The sequence below is a fragment of the Mobula birostris genome, chromosome 4 (genome assembly GCF_030028105.1).
Source record: "Mobula birostris isolate sMobBir1 chromosome 4, sMobBir1.hap1, whole genome shotgun sequence".
Lineage (NCBI taxonomy): Eukaryota > Metazoa > Chordata > Chondrichthyes > Myliobatiformes > Myliobatidae > Mobula > Mobula birostris.
This window is the reverse complement of record NC_092373.1, coordinates 70,534,237-70,556,776: the sequence shown is the minus strand read 5'-3', so window position 1 is coordinate 70,556,776 and position 22,540 is coordinate 70,534,237. Positions and strand designations below refer to the sequence as shown.

The 22,540-nt window shown below is 40.1% G+C and overlaps 1 protein-coding gene across 1 annotated transcript in view; it reads right to left on the bottom strand.

Annotated features, from left to right (window-relative positions):
• The window catches only part of clstn2a (calsyntenin 2a), a 578,564-nt gene that overhangs the window by 40,378 nt on the left and 515,646 nt on the right, over positions 1-22,540 (bottom strand). Inside the window, exon 10 of the mRNA XM_072254628.1 lies at positions 19,499-19,661. Coding sequence (XP_072110729.1) covers positions 19,499-19,661 — 163 coding nt within the window. The remainder of the gene's footprint in view (positions 1-19,498; positions 19,662-22,540) is intronic.

Here is a 22,540-nt window from a genome sequence, read left to right as displayed (position 1 = left end):
TCCTTGCAAGTGGCAGAGTGGGAGAGGTGTTATTGTGTTTGTGTGTTATGATTCATTCGTAATATTCTGTTAAAAGAGTTCCAAATATGACAATAATTATTTTTTAAACATCCTTTATATAATATATTTGATAACATTTTTGGGTTCTTTCCTTGTCCTATTTGTACTTTAACCCCATATTTCACACTAAGTATGTTACACAATTATGTCACTTTTTCCTTCCTTTCTATTGAAATTCTTTAATCCAACAGCAGCCCCTTCAGCCAACTGACATAAAAGCTACAGGACCTTAAAGATCTCAAACTAAAGCCTGCTGGTAACATAGAGAAAACAGGCTTGTCCATACCACAGAGGCCCCAGACAGTCCTTCCAGGTGAGGAGACACTTCACCTGTGAGTTTGCTGGGGTCACCTACTCTATCCAACGCTCTTGGTGTGACCTCCTGTATATCGGTGAGACCGCTTCACTGAGCATCTATGCTCCATCCACTAGAAAAGGCTGGATTTCCCAGTGGCCACCCATTTTAATTCCACTTCCCATTCCCATTCCGATATGTTTATCCATGGCCAACTCTACTGTCGCGATGAGACTACTCTCAGTTTGGAGGACAACACCTTGTATTCCATCTGGGTAGCTTCCAACCTGATGGCATGAACATTGATATCTTGAAATTCTGGTGACTGACCCATCGCCACCTCACCATTCCCCATCCCCTTTTCCCTCTCTCACCTTTTCTCCTCGCCTGCCCATCTCTGGTTCTCCTCCCCCCCCCCCTTTTGTTTCTTCCAGGGCCTTCTTTCCTCTTCTATTAGATTTCACCTTTCTCTAGCCCTGTATCTCTTTCACCAATCAACTTTCCAACTCTTTATTTCTCCCCTCCCCCTCCAGGTTTCACCTATCACCTTATGTTTCTCCCTCCCCTCCCACACCTTCTATCTCTGACTCCTCATCTTTCTTTCTCCAGGCTTGCTAAGGGGTTTCGGCCCAAGATACTGAATGTACTCTTTTGCATAGATGCTGCCCGGCCTGCTGAGTGCCTCCAGCATTTTGTGTGTGTTGCTTTGAGTTTCAGCACTTGCAGATTTTCTCTTGTTTGTGACCTCCCTCCTCTTTCTCAATCTCTCTGTCTCCATCTCTGGAGGCAGCTTATCTACTGATATATTTTATAAACTCACTGATTCTCACAGCTACCTGGACTATACCTCTTCCCACCCTGTTACTTGTAAAAATACCATCCCCTTCTCTCAATTGTTCTGTCTCCACCGCATATGCTCTTAGGATGAGGCTTTTCATCCCAGAACTAAGGAGGTGGCCTCCTTTTTCCAAGAAAGGGGCCTCCCTTCCTCCACCATCAATGCTGTCCTCACTTGCATCTTTCCTATTTTGCGCAAATCTGCCCTCATCGCATCCTCCCACCACCCCACCAGGGATAGGGTTCTTCTTGTTCTGACCTTCCACCCCACCAGCCTCCAAGTCCAGCACGTATTTCTCCGTAACTTCCGCCATCTCCAACGGGATCCCACCCCCAAGCACATCTTTTCCTCCACCACACTTTCTGTCTATAGCAGGGATTACTCTCTATATGACTCCCTTGTCCATTCATCCCTCCCACTGATCTCTCTTCTGGCACTTACCCTTGCAAGCGGAACAAGTTCCACACCTGCCCCTACACCTCCTCTCTCACTACCATCTATTGTCCCAAATAGTCCTTCCAGGTGAGGTGACACTTCACCTGTGAGTCCGTTCGGGTCATCTACTGTAACTGGTGTTCCTGATGTGACCCAACATAGATTGAGAGACCACTTCGATGAGCACCTATGCTCTGTCCACCAGAAAAAGTGGGATCTTCCAGTGGCAACCAATTTTAATTCTACTTCCCATTCTCATTCTGACATGTCAGTCCATGGCCTCCTCTACTTCAATGATGAGGCCACACTCAGGTTGCAGGAGCAACACCTTATATTCCGACAGGGTAGCCTCCGACCTGATGGCATGAGCATTGATTTCTCAAACTTCTGGTAATGGCCTCATCACTGCTCACTCCCATTTCCCTCTCTCAGTTTATCTCCGTACCTGCCCATCACCTACCGCTGGTGCTCCTCCCCTTTCCCTTTCTTCCATGGCATTCTGTCCTCTCCCATCAGATTCCCCCTTCTCCAGCCATTTATCTCTTGCACTAATTGACTACCCAGTTCTTTACTTCATCCCTTCCCATCTCCTGGTTTCACCTATCACCTACTACCTTGTATTTCTTCCTCCCCTCTCCGCCCCCCCCCCACCTTTTTACTCTGACTTCTCATCTTTTTATTCCAGTTCTGATGAAGTGTCTCGGCCCGAAACGTGGACTGTTTACTCTTTTCCAAAGATGCTGCTTGACCTACTGAGCTCCTCCAGCATCTTAATTTTGTGTTGCACAGAAATCTCAAGTCTGCATGGACATCTTTCTTTAAGATCGGCTATGCATGCTGTCCTTTCCAACTGAGCACAAAAGCCACGCTTTATGACAAAAGGAAAAGGCCATTTAGTTTCAAAAATCTGTAGCTCCAGCAAGTATCTATTTCAGTTTTCACCAGAGTCAGATGTAAGGATTGTAATTCAATTCTTCAGAGAAATATTCCTACTGGTATTTATCTCCTCACTTGTACAAAGTCACAATTTGGCTCACAATGAATGATGCTGTCTGCTGCGCCTATGTGGGCAGAAGCTCACAATAAAAGCCTACAAACAGATGGATGAATAATCAGTTAATCGTTAATTTTGACAGTCAGTGAGGGAATGTTTACTAGGAGAGTTCACTGCTTTCTTTTAAAGAGATCTTGAATGTCAACTTCAATCTTGGAGTAGATAGACAGGCTTTTGGTTTTGTTTCTCATTTCATAATGCTTCCGATAAACTGACTAGCAATGGCTCCTATGCAATTGGCTTCTCTGACTGTGACAATAGCTGACTATCTCTAGAGGAGTTTTACCCAATATCAGTGGTTGGGCAATGATCAGGTGGAAGGGTTATCTCCCCATTATGGAAGCTGATCCTTTACCAATCCATTGATTTGAATGGAACATAAACTGGCTTTATAGATTTGAGGCATAATTATTGTACATCATCTTAACCACTGAACAGAAAAATAGAGTAAGAACATATACATCAGATTTAATTATATACGAATGAAATAAATCTTACTAGTACTTTAAAAGGGTTTCCTGTCAGGAAAATACCTTGATCTTTTCCTAGCTAGTAACCTTGAGCAACAGCATTTGTGCTTCAGGGCTGCTTGGATGGTAATATGTGTGTATATGATCATGATTATCACTGGAAACTTTCAAAGAAGAAACACGTTTCCATGAATAATTGTGATCATATATGGACACACTAGCATCCAAGCAGCTCTGAAACACAAATAGCTAAACCCTTAGGGAAATGCTTAAACTTTTGGTCCCAGAAATTCCTTAGCTTGATTTCAAAATCATCTCATACTGATAAAACCAAAGAAAAACTGGAGATTCAAAAACATATAACCACCCAGTGTTAACACTAATAATTTTACAATTTAATATCAGGGTATTAAAACAATTTTAATTGCAAAATTAAATGACTGAAGCAAATACTAAACACAGGAAATTCTGCAGATGCTGGAAATCCAAAGCAATACACACAAAATGCTGGAGGAACTCACACAAAATGCTGGAGGAACTCAAGCCAGTCAGGCAGCAGCTATGAAAATGAATAAACAGTGGGCTTCTTGGGCAGTGACTCTTCATCAGGAATGAAAAGGAAGGGAGAAGATGCCAGAATAAAGAGGCGGGTGGAGGGAGAAGGAGGATAGCGAGAAGATGATAGGTGAAGCCAGGTGAGTGGGAAAGGTAAAGAGCTGGAGAGGAAGGAATCTGATAAGAGAGGAGAGTGGAGCATGGGAGAAAGAGGGATAACTTTTCATCGAAAAGGAGAAATCGATGACCATGCCATCAGATTAGAAGCTACATAGATGGAAAATGAACTTGTGCCAAAAGCATAATTTCCCAGTGCCCAACCATTTTAATTTCTATTCCCTGATATTCAGTCTGTGTAGCTTCCACCTTGATGGCCTTCCAGTAAAAAAAAACTTCCCACCCATCCTTCCCTCTTCTTCTATTTCCCACTCTGGCCTCTTACCTTTTCTCAGTTGCCTATCACCTCCCCCTGGAGCCCCTGGATGTTCACTTTCTCTCATGGTCCACTCTCCTTTCCTATCAGATTCCTTCCTCTCCAGCCCTTTACCTTTCCTATCCACCAGGATTCATCTATCATCTTCTAGCTATCCTCCTTCCCCCACACCCCCCACTTTTTTATTCTGATGTCTCCCCCTTCCTTTCCAGTCCCGAAGAAAGGTCTCAGCCCAAAACGTCAACTGTTTATTCATTTTCATGGATGCTGCCTGACTTGCTTAGTTCATCCAGCATTTTGTGTGTGTTGAATCAAATACTAGTTTGTTTAATAAAAGTGCATATCTCATTTAGAAGGTTGCAGCAAAATCATAGTACAAGGAGAAAAAGAAAAGTGGCTAACTCATGAAAATATGATACTTTCTTTGGTATTGCATTCTGGATCCATTTTAAAACAAAAGTACTTTATGCTGTTGTCATATCTGTAGGACAACCTCTGTAGGACAGAGGTCCTTTATGAATGTTAATTGAATGAAATATAATTCCACACTTATTATGCCAGTGTTATAATATCTTTTCAATTATATTCCTTTTAATCTCAAAAACAAAGTGTGTTAATTTCTGTAGGTGCTGAGAGGAGACAAGAGATTCTGACAATTGTTTCTGATAGAGATAACATCCAAAATTTGTGATGGATACTCTAAGAATCACATTGCTCATAGATTGCACACAATATGGCTGGTAGCTACTTAAAGTTAGTCTACATCTCTTAAACATGGATTGTGTCTACAGTATGTGCTGCTGGGAGGAAGGATGGACAGTGAGGTTTCCAGAAGTCAATCTGTGTTACCTTGAGCAAAAGGCTTAATTTAAAAGTTGTAATTTTTAAAAAAATCACCAGTACCAATTATGTAATGATTCTTAAAGGAAAGATGATGAAGGAAAGGAGGTAGATGTTGTCTACATGGACTTTAGCAAAGCCTTTGACAGAGTTCCATATGGGAGGCTGGTCATTAAGGTACAGTCTTTTGGCAGTCAGGATGAGGTAGTGGTAAAGTGGATCAACAAATCTGCAAATGACACCAAGATTGAGGAGGTAGTGGATAGTGAGGAAGCCTGTCCAAAATTGTAGTATGATCTGAGCAAGCTGAGAAAGTGGGTTGAAAATGGCAGATGGAACGTAATGCAGATATGAGGGGTGATTAATAAGTTTGTGGCCTATGGTAGAAGGAGTCGACTTTAGAAAACCTAGCAGATTTATTTTTCAGCATAGTCCCCTCCTACATTTACACACTTAGTCCAGCGGTCGTGGAGCATACGGATCTTTTTTTCATAGAAGGCGGTGTTTTGGACCTCCAGTAAGTGGTCCAGAGCAGGGGTGATTGATAAGTTTGTGGCCTAAGGTACAAGGAGATGAGTTATACGGCTCCTGTTACATGCACGTGCAGTTCAACTCTTTGAGTCATTATGCAGAAAGTTGAAGTTAATAACTGATCTCCTTCTACCGTAGGCCACAAACTTATCAATTACCCTTGGTGGACCACTTTTTGGAGGTCCAAGATGCCGACTTCTACAAAGAAGGGATCTGTATGCTCCACGACTGCTGGACTAAGTGTGTAAATGTAGGAGGGGACTATGTTGAAAAATAAATGAGCTAGGTTTTCCAAAATTGACTCCTTCTACCTTAGGCCACAAACTTGTCAAACACCCCTCGTAAGTGTGAGGTATTGCACCAGGGCAAGGCATACACAGTGAATGGTGGGGCACTGAAAATTGTGCTAGAACAGAGGAACCTGCGAGTGCATATCCCAACTTCCTTTAAAGTTATATTAGACATTGGTGAGACCAGATCTGAAGTAGTGTTCCGTTCACCTTTCTACAGGAAATTTATTAAAGCGATTGAAATAGTACTGGGAAGGTTTTCAAGGAGATTGCCAGAACTTGAGGATCTGAGTTATAGGGAAAGGTTGAACAGATTCAAAGATTCAAGATTCAAAGCACATTTATTATCAAAGATTGCATAAATTATACACCTTGAAATTTGTCTGCTTACAGGCAGCCACAAAGTAAGGGGCCCAAATAACCCAATAAGACGACAAAAAAACCACAGCATAGAGAAAGAGAGGAAAAAAAACACACATAAATCATGCAAACAATAGAAACAAGCCAACAGCATTCCGAACCAGACGGAGTTCCGGATCCACTCCCAGAGCAGTCGGAGTAGGCCCAAGCACGGTGCCCAGTTCATCACACCAGTGGGGCAGAAACACACAGCAGCCAGATCAGTTCACAGCCTTGGTGCCATGAAGAAAAGAATAAACATTCATGGGACAATGAGTGAAATCAGTCTGACACTCACCTCCATCTATCTGGGCCGGCATTTAAATTATCCAAGCACTGAGTGCCACATTGTAGGAACTGGCTCCCGGCGCCCCGATATGCTTGCAACGCCACTCTCGATCTCACCAAATTGGCTCGGCACTGGGAGCGATCCAACCTCACACCCAGATTAGGTGAATGGGCACTGAAACCCTTCCGCATTGACTCCTTTCCGAATTGTTCACTCCATCTCCAATAGCAACACAAATCCCATCTGCTACCCCTGTCTGAACAGGTTGTGCTTCACAATGCCCCAGCATGGCTCAATCCCTGTACCAGTCCCGTCCCCACCTGCTTTCTCACTGTCTGCTGTGATAGATCACCACAATTTTCTTCAGAAATTATCTTGTAGGTAATATTTTTAGTCGAATCTCTTGCCTTATTGATTTACTAGTAAGCTGTTGTACATCTTCAATAGCACCATCTTAAACTGGAAATTCACAACTGCAATCCTGAAGTGTAGGAGAGTTTACTCCCTGAAGAATCAGAGAATAAGGGGAGATTTGAAAGAGGCATAAAAATTTATCAGTGGTATAGATAGGATAAGGCATGCAGGCTTTTTCTATTGAGTTTGGGTGAGACTAGTACTAGAGGTCATGGGTTAAGGGTAAAAGGTGAAATGATTAGGAGGAACTTCTTCACCAGAAGGTGGTGACAGTGTGGAATGAGCTGCCAGAAGAAATGCTGAAAGTAAGTTCTATTGCAACACTTAACAGAAGTTTGAATAAATACATGGAGAGAGGAGTTATGGAGACTATGGTCCACTGTGGGTCAATAGAATTAGGCAGAATAACAGTTTGGCATGGATTGCATGTAGTGTTCTATGATTCTCTGACCAGTAAAGGCTTCATGGAGGCAACATAGCTAACAAAAGACTGTATACTCCTAAGATGGCATTGATAAGAGGCGACTCTTTGCAGGCAGCTCTGAACGGAATCATTAAATATTCCTATTGAACTGAAATCCACAGACACAGTCATGGATAAGTCAATAATCAACATCGTTTTAAAACCTTTAAATATCTATTGATCCTTAAAAATCGGGGGACCCTGTACTGCACACCTGTGTTGCGAGTGCAGTTCCCCTTTAAGAAAAGGGAAATGAGCAAAGCGTGCTGGTCTGCAAGAATGATTAAAATGCAGAGCCCTGAGATCCCTCATTCCCCACTATCCCACTGGTGAATGAACAGTCCTTGTTAATAAAACTAGAAAACCAGATCAATCAGAGCAAGATTGTAGTACCAGAGGGACATCAGGGACTGCTATGTACTCTGCTGCATGGAAACAAGGCTCACCCCCACCAGTTCGGATGCAGTGTGGCAGCCTGAGTGTTTTGTCATCCACTGCAAAGACAGGACAGCTAAGTTATTTAATGGCGAAGCATGCTTCGTGATTAACTCATCATGGTGCACAGTCATGGTGGTTCTGTAGCAGTCCTGCTTACCTGAGCTGCAGCACTTCGTGGTCAAGTGTCATCCATTTCATCTACTGAGAGAGTTTTCCACTATTACTGCGGTAGCAGTGTACATTCCACCCCTGGCCAACATTAGACAGACACTGGAGGAGCTGAGCACTGCGATCAGCAGACAGAAAACAGTGAAACCTGATGTTTTCCCTATTATTGCAGGGATTTTTAACCAGGTCAGCTTGAAGAAGTCTCTGACCAACTACAACCAACATATCACCTGTGGAGCCAAAGGGATCAACATACTTCACCACTACTATGCCACCATCAAGAATGCTTACCATGCCATCCTACACCTGCACTTTGGAAAGTCCAGTCACCCGACTGCATCTCTGCTCTTGGCGTACATGCAGAGACTAAAGACTGCAGCACCAGTGGTGAGGACCAAGAAGGCAAAGTCAAAGGAGGCAGAAGGGCACTTACAGAACTGCTTTCAGTCAATGGACTGGACAGTATTCTGGGATTTATATCTGAATCGGAATGAATATGCCACAGTTTTCACTGACTTCATCAAGACCTGTGTGGACGGGGGTGTACCTTTAAGAACATACTGGACATATTCAAATCAAAGGTTGTGGATGAATCAGGAGATTCATAGTCTGCTGTGGGCTAGATCTATGGTACTCAAGACTGGTGATCCTGAACTATACACAAGATCCAGGTATGACTTAAGTAAAGCTAGTTTAAGAGCAAGAAAACAATTCCAATTGAAGTCAGAGACTGAATCGTCAGTTCTCTGCCAGAGTTTGCAGGCCATTACTTTCTACAAGGCAAAACCTAGCATCGTGAACGGCAGTGATGTTTCACTCCCAGATGAGCTCAATGCCTTTTATGCATGCTTTGAAAGGGAGAATAAAACTACCCCTGTGTGAATCCCTGCAGCTCTGGTAACACCGTGATCTCTGTTTCGGAGACTGACACCTGAACCTCTTTTAAGAGGGTGAACCCTCACAAGGTGTCAGGCCCTGTTGGTGTACCTGGCAGGGTTCTGAAAACCTGTGCCAACCAACTGACGGGAGTTTTCAAAGACATCTTCAATCTCTCACTGAGCTTCCCACCTGCTTCAAAATGGTGACAATCATACCAGTGCCAAGAAGAGGAGAATGAACTGCCTCAACATTTATTGCCCAGTTGCACTCACATCTACTGTGGTGAAGTGCTTTGAGAGTTTGTTCATGGCCAGAATCAACTCCTGCCTGAGCAAGGTCCTGGATCCCCTACTATTTGCCCATTGTCACAATAGGTATACAGTGAATGGACACTCACTGGCTATGCACTCAGCCTTGGGTCATCTGGACAACAGCAACACCTATATCAGGCTGCTGTTTTTTATTGCAGCTCAGCATTCAACCACATCATGCCCTCAATACTAATCAACAAGGTCCAAAGCCTAGACCTCTGTGCCAATATTGGCATCTGGATCTTTGACTTCCTATCAGGAGCCCACAGTCAGTCCGGATTGGAAATAACATCTCCTCGCTGACAAGCAACACTGACGCATCTCAAGGATGTGGACTTAACCCACTGCTCCACTCTCTCTACGTCCACAACTGTGTGACTAGACACAACTCAAACACTATCTATAAATTTGATGAATGTTAGATGAATTTCAAATGGTGATGAGGAAACAAACAGGAGTGAGGTAGTTCAGCTGATTGAGAAGCGTTGCAACAACAACCTTGCTCTTAATGTCGGTAAGACCACGGAATTGATTATGGGCTTCAGGAAGGGGAAGTCAAGGGAACACAAATCAGTCCTCTCCAAGGGATTAGCAGTGGAAAGGGTGAGCAGTTTCAAGTTACTGGGTGTTAACATCGCTGAAGATCTATGCTGGGCCCAAAATATTGACGCAATTACAAAGAAAGCATGACAATGGCTATATTTCATTAGTTACTTGAGGAGACTTGGTATGTCACCAAACACTCTCGCCAATTTTTACAGGGGTACCCTGGCAAGCATTCTAACGGGCTGCATCACTATTTGATATGGAGGGGCCACCGCACAAGATTGTAAAAGCTTTAGAAAGTTGCAAAGCTCACCAGCAGCATGGAGTTCATCTTCCAAAGGCGATGCCTCAAAACAGTTAGCATTCATCGTTAAGGAGCCCATCACCCAGGACATGCCCTCTTCTCATTGTTATTTTCAAGTAGAAGTTATAAAAGCCTTAATACATATACCAAACATTTTAGGAAACACTTCTTCCCTTTTTCCATCAGATTTCTGAATGGGGAATGAAATCATGTACACTACCTCACTATTTTTTTCTTTTTTTTGCTCTATTTTTGCACTATTTATTTAATTTAAATTTTATTTTTCTTTATAGTATTTATTATGTGTTGCACTGTATTAAGCCATAAAACAACACACTTCACGAAATATGCCAGAGATATTAAACCTGATTCTGATTTTGAAAAGGCAGCGATGGTGAGACTGAGTCAAGTACTTGTACCCTGTACTCTTTAAATCTTTTTCGGTGCTATATAATCATTAAAGATGCAACTTTGAAACAAGAAAACATTGAAAAATTAAATGCTTTTAATGCTATAAATCATAAATGTTTTTCTTAATTTGCAAACTTGTCTACTTAGAATTCACTGAACAAAATCTGCACATCGCTACTTACTAACACTAGATGGCGTCAGAATTCAAAATATTGTGAACTATCTACACTACAACTTAATGCTTCAGAAGGCTCAGGACTTTCGTCGACAAGATTTACTGGACTATTTACTATTGGATGTTAATTCTATTAATATCCCACAAACTTTTAATTAATTTTAAGATATTACACAGCAGTTTAATAAATTTTCCAGTGAACTAGATAATTTATGGGAATGCAGAAATTGAAACCTAGGTGAACTGTGGCTCCAATGAGTTCAAAGGGAATGTGGGATCTGGGACCTAGATGAGACAAAGGGGATCATGGAAATCAGGATCTGGATGAGTTGAACAGGAATGTGGGAATTGTGGTCCTGGTAAATGGAAATGGAAAGAGGGAACTGGGGCTCAGAGGAGTCAAAAAAACACGGTGCCACGGTGAGTGGATGGGAATGTATGAATTGGAGCCCCAGTGAGTGAAAACAGAGTACAATAAGTATTAATCGATAAGTCAGATGCCAAATTATCAGGGTCCCAAGTCATCAGTAATACGATTTACGGTATTTCTAAATTGGGGAATTTTGAAGTTTTTAGTATTACAATGTGGAGTTACATGGATAAGAAAGGTCCTGAACTGTATGAAATAAAAGAACATGCAAAGGAGTCTTTCAGGCCCCTTACAGTAGACCTATGCTGTGAAACTTCCTCTAACTTGCAGAATGCCTTGTTTAGCATCAAATGTAATAAAGAAACCTTGAAGTCTTAAGACATAACTTGCAGTGAAATAGTTCCTTAGATTTTTTTTGGAAGAACAGAATGAAACCTTCACTCTGGTGATGGTCATGCTTATCCATTGCCTGAAAGTTTGGTGCAAGCAGAAATGAACTGAATAGATATCTGAAAAAAGAAAAAAAATACTCTGAGCAGGAGCAGGCAGTGTAATTAATTGGATAGCTTTATCAAAGTCAGCGCAGACATGATGAGCTGACAAGATTTTCTCTCGGCAAGTTGGTTACCATGGATGGCATCCATCTGCCTGTAAGTATGCAATTGGAAATGTCAGTACTTTGTATTTATCCATCCTAAAGGGCATCTATCATATCTCAATAACCATTATACCTGCATTGTATAATTAGCCTGCACTTTTTGGTTTCTACATTTCTCACACCCTGAGTCATGTCACTTTCAACAGCCATCTTTAAAACTACTCATTTAATATCTTTATTCAAGACAGACGCAACAGATTCCTGAGGGACTTCAGTGGTGACTGGATCCCTAGCTGAAATACTTCGATTAATTGCTACTGCTGGCCAGAAGTATGCAGCCAATTTGTCGTCTAGTTTAAAATTGGCTCATTAATCCCAGCTCCCTTGGAACCACTATTCTTGCCACAGCTGTAATAACAACCTGAGAACTTACAGGGCAAACAAAAGTACTACTGCATTCCTGATTTTTGCTTTTTTTTGTTCCCTAGCAGGTATTTTTTCTGTAATTCAGTTATGTGCAAGGGGTGTCCTTTAACAAACAAAACATTTGCACAGATTCAAATTTAAATTGCCGCAATGGGCAGCAAGAATTCAAGAACCTGCCATTGACCCAGCATGCACTATAAGATAATTACAAAGAAAGCATGGCAGCACCTCTACTTCCTTAGGAGTTTGCGGACATTTGGCATGACATCTAAAACTTTGACAAACTTCTGTTGATTGATGCAGAGTATATTGGGTAACACTAATACCCTTGAATGAAAAATCCTACAAAAAGTAGTGGATACACCCCAGTCCATCACAGGTAAAGTCCTCCCAGCCACTGAGCACATCTGCATGAAACACTGTCGTAGGAAAGCTGTCCATCATCAGGGACATTTTTGCTGCTGCCATCAGGAAGAAGGTACAGGAGCCTCAGGACTCACACCACCGGGTTCAGGAACAGTTCCTACCCTACAACCATCAGGGCATAACTTCACTCAACTTCACTTGCCTCATCATTGAAATATTCCCACAACCATTGCACTTGCTTTCAAGGACATTTCATCTCATGTTCTCAATATTTATTGCTTATTTATTTATTGTTGTTGTTTCTTTGTTTTGTATTTGCAGTTTGGTGTCTTTGGCACTCTGGTTGAATGCCCAAGTTGGGCAATCTTTTATTGATTCTGTTTAGTTACTATTCTATGGATTTATTGAGTATGCCAACAAGGAAATGAATCTCAGGGTGGTAAGTGATAATAAATTTACTTTGAACTTTGTTTGAATTTGGAAGGATGTGTCTTGAAACAACCAGACTGCTTTGCTGGTGTCACATTTCACAGCTCATTTCAAATGGCTACAAGATGATCTACTGCTTTGTTAAAGGTCATTAGCTGGAATAAACTATTTGTTATTTTATCTCACATGGCTAAGCAAATGTTCATACGAAAGGTCACGGGCCTGCAACATGACCTATTTCTCTCCCCACTGATGTCAAGTTTTTCCAGCAATTTTTGTTTTTAATTTTAGTATTTTGGCCCATTGAGTGGAAAAAGGTTGCACTGGAGAACTTTATAGTATCATCAGCTCGTTACAAAAAAGCACCCGGATAGTTTATTCATAATTGCAAGAGACTTCAATTAAGTTATTTATTGTATTTTTGTTTTCTTTATTGCGTTCTTTATGCTTATTGTGCATTTTTATGTTTTATTGGATCCAGAGTAGCATTCATTTATTTCTCCTATACACTTGTGCGCTGAAGAACGACAATAAACAACCTTGAATTTTAAATCTTGAGAGATCCTTTACACATTAGCACAATGTTAGGTGTCAGTAAAGAATATATTTTTGGATGAAAGATAGAAAGTGTTATCTTCTGCTGTTTCCTGACCGCTAAAATGTCCAAACTCCACACTGACAGCAACAGGAGTCAGACCGGAATCACAGTTTCAGGCGCTGTGAGGCACTGGCTCTGTTACTTATTCACAGCTGACATGCACCATCTACAAGTGATGTGTTTGAAGCCACTGGCGTGCCACAGATATGCATGAGTGACTCAGCGGCCATTATAAATCACAGATCCAAATAATTGATGCTACGGAGTGACCCTATAGAGCGATTCAGCACAAAAACAGTCCCTTCGACTTACAGGTTCATGCTGACCAAGATGGTCATCCAAGCTAGTCCAATTTGCCAGTGTTCGGCCTCAGTAGTGACCTATTGCCTTTGACATGTTACCTTTGTGTCCAGTCAAATTAATATGGCAATGTAGTACCTACTAACTGTCAAACAAGTCTATCTACAACTTCCCTTCCTAGCTTCCCCGATACTGCAATACCATTCAGTACTCTATTCTCATCGCATAATTCCACTTTTCTGACTCACTTTCCAAAAACCAGGGATAATCAGCTCCCTATGAATTCTATATGCTCCATTGTTCATCTTAGGAAGTTCTGTTATGTTGCATAATACTCTTATATGTTAAAAATAAGGATTTGATCAAAAATCCATGTTGTGCTCCAGAAACCTTCCTATAAACTTCTAGTCTAGTTATCTACTTATGATGTGCCAGTGAGCAAGTGCAGTACCAACAGACAGCATTTGTATGACCTAATGAGGCCCACAATTAGTACAGACCTCAAACTCTGAAGCAAGCTTTAGTCTTCTTTTGGATAGTTAAAGTGCCCGTCCTTAACCTTGAGCACTGTATGGAGTCTGAGGCATCCATCTTTCCCATGTAGGTTTTCCATCCATCTTCTTTAACTTTTCATTGTAAATAGCTGTCTCCAAATTCCCACATTGACTTCTTGCTGACCTAATTAGGACCACCCCTATGATTTCCTGTCCCTACTCAAATGGTCGCTGTTCACCTTCAATGTTCAATTTTCCCATTCCACCTTCAATCCTTGCTCCCTCAAAACATCCCTACCTTGCATTCCTCTCCGTTCCTCTTCTAATCTGCTCCTAAAACCTTTCCATCACCATCTCTGCTCTACAATAGCAGGAATTTGGGGATAAAACTCTTTTGCATGTGTGTTTTTTTCTGTTGTAAGGCCTCTACTATCATAGATGACATCTTGAACCTCAAGTGTGCATTACACTCATAGGACTTGTCCCTCATTCAAAATGAACTTGTGCCCTCTCCTAGTAAAGTGATTGAGAATTATAAATATCTTATGTTTTCATTGATTTATCAACTGTAGAACTGACAACGCAAGTTGCTCCTTATCCACTCTTCATCTATGGCCTGTTAATCTAATCACCTGCACCTCAACATACTCTTGAAAATATACTCCCAAGAGTAGATTTCCAAATCCTTGTGCTCAATGAGAAATCATTACAAGGTTGCAAGCCTGCCGACATATTAGCATTATTGACCTTATTCCAGCTGTGCCCATCACTTCATGATGCACATTACTTAGCATTCTCTATTTTGTTGATGGACCTCTGAGATTTATTTTCTATTCTTTTCTCCCTGGTTGGGCATCTAGTTTTAGAGCACTGTCAAATGTTTGCCTGAAATAATATTATGTCAAGATGAGTGTGTTACATAGATTACAGACTGCATAAATCTCTGTGTCACTTCACTGTATTGGGAGAATTCAAAAATATTCATAAAGTTGCAAATTATATTTGTTTTTTTTCCCACTAACAGCTTGTTACAAATGTCAGATCTTACTATGACAGATATTAAAGTGAGCAGAACCAATGTTTTGCTAAATGTAATACTGTGAGAATAAAACATTAACTGATACTGTTAATGTTTGTACAAAAATGCACATACTTATTTCAACCAGTTCTGTAGCTGTATGATTAAAACAACCCTTAAATATAATTTGTGTTCAATAACATCTGTTTGCAGGGATTTTTAGCTGCAGTGGCGGCTCGCCATAGCAGGCACCAACAATCAAACAGAATTCTGCAAACAGCAAACTGATTGAATCAGAGTTAAGTGGTTATGGAATTCATGCCCCCCTCAGGTGACCCAATATTTCTAATAAATACGATAACATCTAATGGAAAAAATTCTCAACTTAGATGACTTAAGAGCATTGGTGATTTGTGACAGTAATAGAGAGACATAACAAATTCATTATTTGAAGAAGTTTCATGTAGTAATTGACTCTTGACTGAATTGTTTGTAAATTCGATATTCCTGCACATGTGTGACATTTCTTTAATTACTTAACAATCAATACCCCAGAAAAATCAGCCAGTGAGGTTTAGAAAGATGATGAATGTGGATATTTTTCCATATTTTTGTTGAACTTCTATGAATTTTATACTTATTATTTGGTTAAACTTATGGAATTGTTATGTTAATTATTGCTATTTTTATTGTTTATTAGGATTCTCTCTTGCCATAAGTGAGCTGTTGAACCACAGAGATTGCGTGCTTGATTTATGTTCATCAGGTAGAATGGAGATCAAAGTTAATGCCTTACGTAAATTATATTTAATTAACTTCACCCTTCCCAAGGTACGTATCTTCTGATTGTTCTACATTGGATTATCTTCACCCATTTTCCTACTCACTTATTTGTTAGTTTCATAAGGGATACCATTCCTCCATTTCTTGTCCAAGTGGTATGACCATGCTCTCCAGTCACAATTTCTCCCACAGTCCCCTTATTACCTCATCCATAAACAAAGTAATCACAAAGAGAAGCTTGGTGATTTTTCATTTTTTATCCCTCCTTAACCTAAGGGCAAAGAGGTGAATTCCAAAAACACCCACAGTGGTGCACAATCAAGAGGTCACTTCAGTAATGGTACTACACATCCAGTTATAACGGATGCCCAAATAATGAGTGGAGTGTGAATAACAGAGTGGTCCAGGTAGCAGAGTCACTGTCTCTCAGCTCCTGTGACCTGGGTTTATTCTTAACCTCTCCTGCTCTCTGTGTTGAGTTTTCAAAGTCTTTCTGTGACTTAGTGGGTTTTCTCTTGATCTCCTACATCCCAAAGACATGCAGTTGGGTAGGTTAATTTGCTGCTGTAAATTGCCCCTATTGAGTGTAATTGTAGAAACAAAAGGGAGCTGATAACAAAAGGGAGACTAAACCTGGGATTACAGTAAAAGGGTGCTCAACGATCTCTATAGTTCCAGAGGGCCAACAGGCCTGTCTGCATGTTGACTGACCCTATTATTCTAATCTATTTCTCTTTCTGCATTTTATAGCCCTGGTAGATATTTCTGATGGCTGTAATTGTACATAATTATATGTTATAATACTTTAAAGGCTTCTTCATCTGCACCATTTCTGCACTAGGGTCATTTTAATTTTGGCTGGAAGGAGATGCAGGGATGGGTTGGGGTTTGACATGATACTGTTTTCAGATTTAACATTTCAAGACTTAACCCAGGAACAAGCCTTTGCTTATTGTTAGCTGGAGTGTATCTGCACTCCACCTGGTAAATCTTTAATAATCCCAAAGGTTAAACATAAAACTCTTAATTTAATTATAGCCCTAAAGCTCTACTCCAAATTTCAGCATGTAGTTATACACAGTGGAATAAAAATAATATGCTCATAATATCCTCCCTCCATAACTGAAGCTGTACGTTATCTAAAATTCAGCAGATCTTGACTGTTTCCTTCAAAAGTGGCTTCTTTACAATCCAACAGCTATTAGAATTGATCTGTATCGCTGATTAACTATCTGTTACTATGGCAACACTTTCCTTCATTTACATTAATCATTCAACCAATTAGTTAAAGTGTAAATAAGAAAACATGAAATCTTTACACCGAATAAAAGTTCAATCAATTAGCCCCCAAAGCAGGCTGAAGCATAATTTGTGAAGTCTACTCTACTGATTTAAATGATCCTAAAAATGAAGGTCTAAAATGAACACTGTAGCTGGATTCTGTCATTCCAGTAGCGCTGTCTCATATGATATTTAAATACCCTTAACACAAAAGTGATGGTGTGAAAGGATATGCAATAAATATGGCCAACAATAAAACAAAATAAAAACATATGGCAATCTTCCCGAATAGAGCACGGATATATAAATAGGACATTTTTTGGGGGGAAATAATCATAAATTAAACATGGACGGAATCCCACAATATTTGAAAGTACTAGTCAATAGTCTGATCATTGTCCAGTCTATTTAAAATACAACACTGTTTAATTCATCTGGAGAAAAATAAAATACCAGTCAGACAATGATATCTGGATATCCATTTTAAGCAGTGATTCAAAGATACAAAGCAGAATTGTGATCAAAAATGTATAAATTATACACTTTGAAATTTGTCTGCTGATAGGCTGCCATAATTTGTATCAGTAAAGCTTCAAAAACTTTACATACTACTTCCTGAAAATTTGAGCAACAGACTTTGTAAGTCAATACGATCTATTCATTCCAAATAATCTTTATTTTTCTCTCAAAATAATTAAAATACTCTAGAATTTGAATAATTGTTTGAATTCAGCTAAAGGCAATGACTGGTATTAGCAGAGAATGGGAAACAAAAATATTATTTCCCTAGAATTTTTCTTACACTTAAAATTACAAGAAATCCACTATTTGACACATGCCTAACTTGTTTCCATTTGGTGCTGTTTTCAAACAGATACACCAAACAATTCGATAATTACTTCTCTGAAACTTTAAGTAATCTCAAAGAGAATGGAATGGAGAGTGTTAAAATTTATCTACAATTTATATACAATTTAATTAAAAATTAAATACTGGACACATTTGCTAAATCAGGCAGTAAATCTTATATCGAAAAAAAATGTTTCAGGTTTGGATCTGTCACCTATCTGTAAAAATATAAAGGTAAAAGGCTAGAATTTCTAAAGATTCAGAAACTGGTGGCAAAATAGCCCAATGAAACAGATCAATATTAGCTTCTTCCAGCTCTCTGAGGAAGCAGTTTCCTTCAGTACATGATGTGCTAGGGCTCTTTGGTTTAAAAGTCTGCACTACAGGATTGAATTTTGAGGTGAAGTAGCTTGTTAAACTCAGTAAAAGCATGCTCAGGGGACAACAAATTGCCAAAGTCCTGAATGGGGTAGAGGGAAGAACTGGTTAAACTAAAAATGTGATCATGGGTAAATGGTTCAGGATGTAAGTTCTGAGGAATGGTTATGGACCTGAAACAGTCACTATGTTCACCTCATGAATGCTGTTTTTTGGCCTATTAAATGTTAACAGGCTTTTATTTTTATTTCAGATTTACCGAATCTTCAACATTTTACTCTTGAATCAATTAAACTAGGCATCACCATTCACCACTTAAGTAGGATGCTGGATGTTGTTGCTGGGACCTGGTTCAACCTGTACCAGAGAGGAGAAAGATAAATTGCCTTTAAACTCACGAGACAGCATAGGCCATCAACTTTTTGCTGTTGATGTTTCTGTAGCAGGCAATTTCTTTTTTACGAGGTCGAGTTGCTAGCTCGACGCTCAACCCAGCATGGATGGAAAGCGTGCACAGGAGCCGGTTGGATTCGAACTCGGGACCTTCCGCCCCAAAGTCCAGCGCTGATGCCACTATGCCACCAGCTGGCCAACCTGTACCATTATTATGCAACTTTTCATACAGAGGAATATCACTTCTGATTAGCATAATTTCATTTGCATCCTGTTGCATATTTTGTAAATAATAAGAATCAGGGAGATTCAAGCAACCAAAACTTAATCAAGATATGGTTACAATAGGAAGCCTTTGTTTGTCAACGTTCTTATATAATCATTATACATTTAATATAATAGTACCAAAGGAACAGTGAATTATATAACACAATGGACCATGGTGATTTAAAAAAAAACAGGAGAAATGAATGATTTCAATTATTTTAGAAAACAGCTGTTTTGTATCTAAATATGTGTTGAGGTGAGCTGGTACAGCTATGTGAGCATATTGAATCTCTCTTGAAATCAAAGCATCTACCCAACATTTACTTGTTCTCCACAGTTAATGACCTTACCCTGCCAACAAGCTCCAACAGTTAGCTGCATATCAATGTGTGACGGGTGGATGGGCCAGTCATCTGTCACCAGGTATGGGTCATAAATCACTCCATCCACGTACAATGTTACTACAGGAAACTCAACATTAATAACGTAATAGTGCCATTCCTTGTCGCAGATCTGCAAAGGAGAAAGACTTCAGATTTATTTCCTGTCAAAACACACATATACACTTCAACTTTCTGTTTTGCAGGAGATCAACAAATAATTTGATTGTAAAAACAGAAAATGATGCAATATCAGTAAGTCAAGCTGCATTTTTAGAGTGAAGAACAGAGTTAAAATTTCACTCGATGATCCTTCATCAGAACTGGAAAAGTGATAAATCAAGTGGGTTTTAAGTTGGAATAAGAGGAAAGGATGAAGAGATCTAAGGGAATGTACATGATAGGATGAAGACCTAGGTTGTCCTGATGACACATCTGTTCTCAGTGCCATCTAAGAGAGGGATAAAAATGCTTATAAATCATAGTTGATCTGGAGGGTGCCAAATACATGTAAGGTTTTCTTCTTTTATGTTACTGCTAAGGTGAATAAAATGGCTTCTCTGGACTGTTAACTGCTGAGACGGTGGTTCTCTATAGCAGTATGTTTGGGCTATAATTAGTGATAACGGGACTTGTATTCATTTGCTAACCAATTGGGATAGATGTTATTCTTTCTGTCTGTGTGAAAGCTGTTAGTTTGCACAGGCTTCGGGGAGAAGGCGCAAGGAGGATGAAGAGAGAAGAGTTGGCTTGAGGAGACGATGGCCGGACCCGCTGGGCCTGGGGTTGGGGCGGGAGCCCAGGGGCTGACTCGCGAAGGAGGATCAGTGAAAGGGAATCCATGAGCTCCAATATTTGTGCACTGGACATGTTTATGAGATTATTGGCGCCTTTTATTTGTTTTCCTTTTCTTTTGTTTCTCTATTAACCACATACATAAATATCAAATCTTAATTGTTTAATCGCACATTGTGGACTGAATGTTATTTCAGGATTCTGATGTTAGACAGGGGACACAACACGCAGCATACACCCAAACAAGAGTGCTAAAGTTTGGTTGGGGAGGAGGCGCCATCCCCGAGATCATGCCACTAGATGTAACGAGTCTTACATACAAGTATATGAATGAAGTCAATAGAAAGAAACAAAAACTCTGTGAGATGAAGATGCAACAGTTGCTAGAAATCTGAAAGGAAAGATAATTCTGGAAATACCCCAAAGATCAGGTAACATCTGGTGGAGAGAGAAAAATTGAGCTGTTACATTAGAATGATGTTACATCAGAATCAACCGTTTCTAATTTCTGGGTAATGGTAATATTTAAATTCTATGTTGAATCCCAGTGGCTGCAAGGTGCTTAGATGGAAGATGAAGTGTTGTTCTTCATGTTTATGTTGGACATCATTGGATGAGTACACGGGGTCAAAGTGTAAGAGTCAGAAGGGAAAGTAAAGTAGCATGTGACTGGAAGCTCGGGATCACTGTGGTAGTCAAGTTGAGATGTTCAGCAAAGTGGTTTCCTGACCTTCATTCAGTTTCACTACATCATGAACACCAAGCACAATACACTAAACTGGCAGATGTACAAGGGAAAGGGTGCTTCACTTAATAGGATTGTACAAGTCTTGCGAATGTGAAGGAAATAGATGAAATGGCATGGACTGCACCTTCTGTGGTTGAATGGGAAAATACAAGGGAGAAGGGTACCATTTGGAGAAGATACATGATTAAACAGAGATTTGCAAATGAAATAGTCAGCATGAAATATGAGAAGTGGGCAGGGTGTGAGAGGTGCCTGGTAGTAGAATCTCACTGAAGTTGTTTTACATACTTATCTTGTAATTTTTAGTAAATTTATGATTTTACATTGAGCTGCTGCCACAAAACAACATATTTCTTGACTTAATATCAGTGATAATAAACCTGATTCTGATAATCTGTGGAATATGGGGCTATGGTTGCAACATGAGAAGAAGAAGAAAACCATAGCTATGCTCGGGCTGGGAGTAAGCATGAGAGTAGAGATGTGGAAGATAGAGGGGATGTGACTGAGTGCCCTCTCACCCTGACATGGAAGGGAAAGAGAGAGGAAGCTAAGCATTTCTGAGGAAAGTCTCAACATCAGAACACATGAGATAGGAAAACTGGGAGAATGGAATTGAATCCTTTTTGGAAGCAGGGTGGGAGCAGGAGTAAGGGTGATAGCTGTGGAAGTCAATGGGCTTTTTATAGGCACTGGTTGAAATGGAGGTAAGGAAGTCAAGAAAGGAAAAATAGTCAGATATGGACCACATGAAAAACGGGAGGAAGGTGGGATCTGGTTGCAAAAATACTGTAATGTAATAGTGTAGGAAGCAGCAACAATTCAATCAACAGTGTACAGGAGTGCCAGTTGTTTCAGGACTATTCTGTATATATCACAATGAGCTTTGGTGAACACGAACTCCCATTGTTGCATCAGCTACTTGTGGAGGGTGAGTGGATTTATAGGAAAAAATGTTCATTGTAAGAAAAAATTCAACTAGGAGTTTAGTGGTGGAGAGTAACTGAATGGGCTTCAATTCAAAAGAAGTGAACTGTCATCAATCCATCCTAGAAATGTAGAGGATGAAGATGAGCTGCCTGGGGAAAGGTGACAAAAAGCATCAGAGGAGCCAGGGATATTGAAGTGAAGAAACTGAGAAAAGGAGAAGTAAGGCAGGAAGAGATACATTTGGCGGGACAAGAGCAGACTGAAACAATGGGCTTTCCAGGACATTCTTACTTCTGGATCATGCAGGGTTGGGAAGTTATGAAGCTGGATGTCATCTGAGGGAATGAGATTATTATTTTTTTTTCACTTTCCACACTACACTATTTGCTGAGTGTTTGCAGTTTTCCCTTTTACTTTAGATTTCCAGCAATTCTACATTCTTTATCTAGGTTTCAGTATTTTTTCCTCGAGTGCCCTTATTTATTTTCCTAATTTTCATTCCTCCAGAAAGATGAGCTACAATGAACAAGTATTAATTT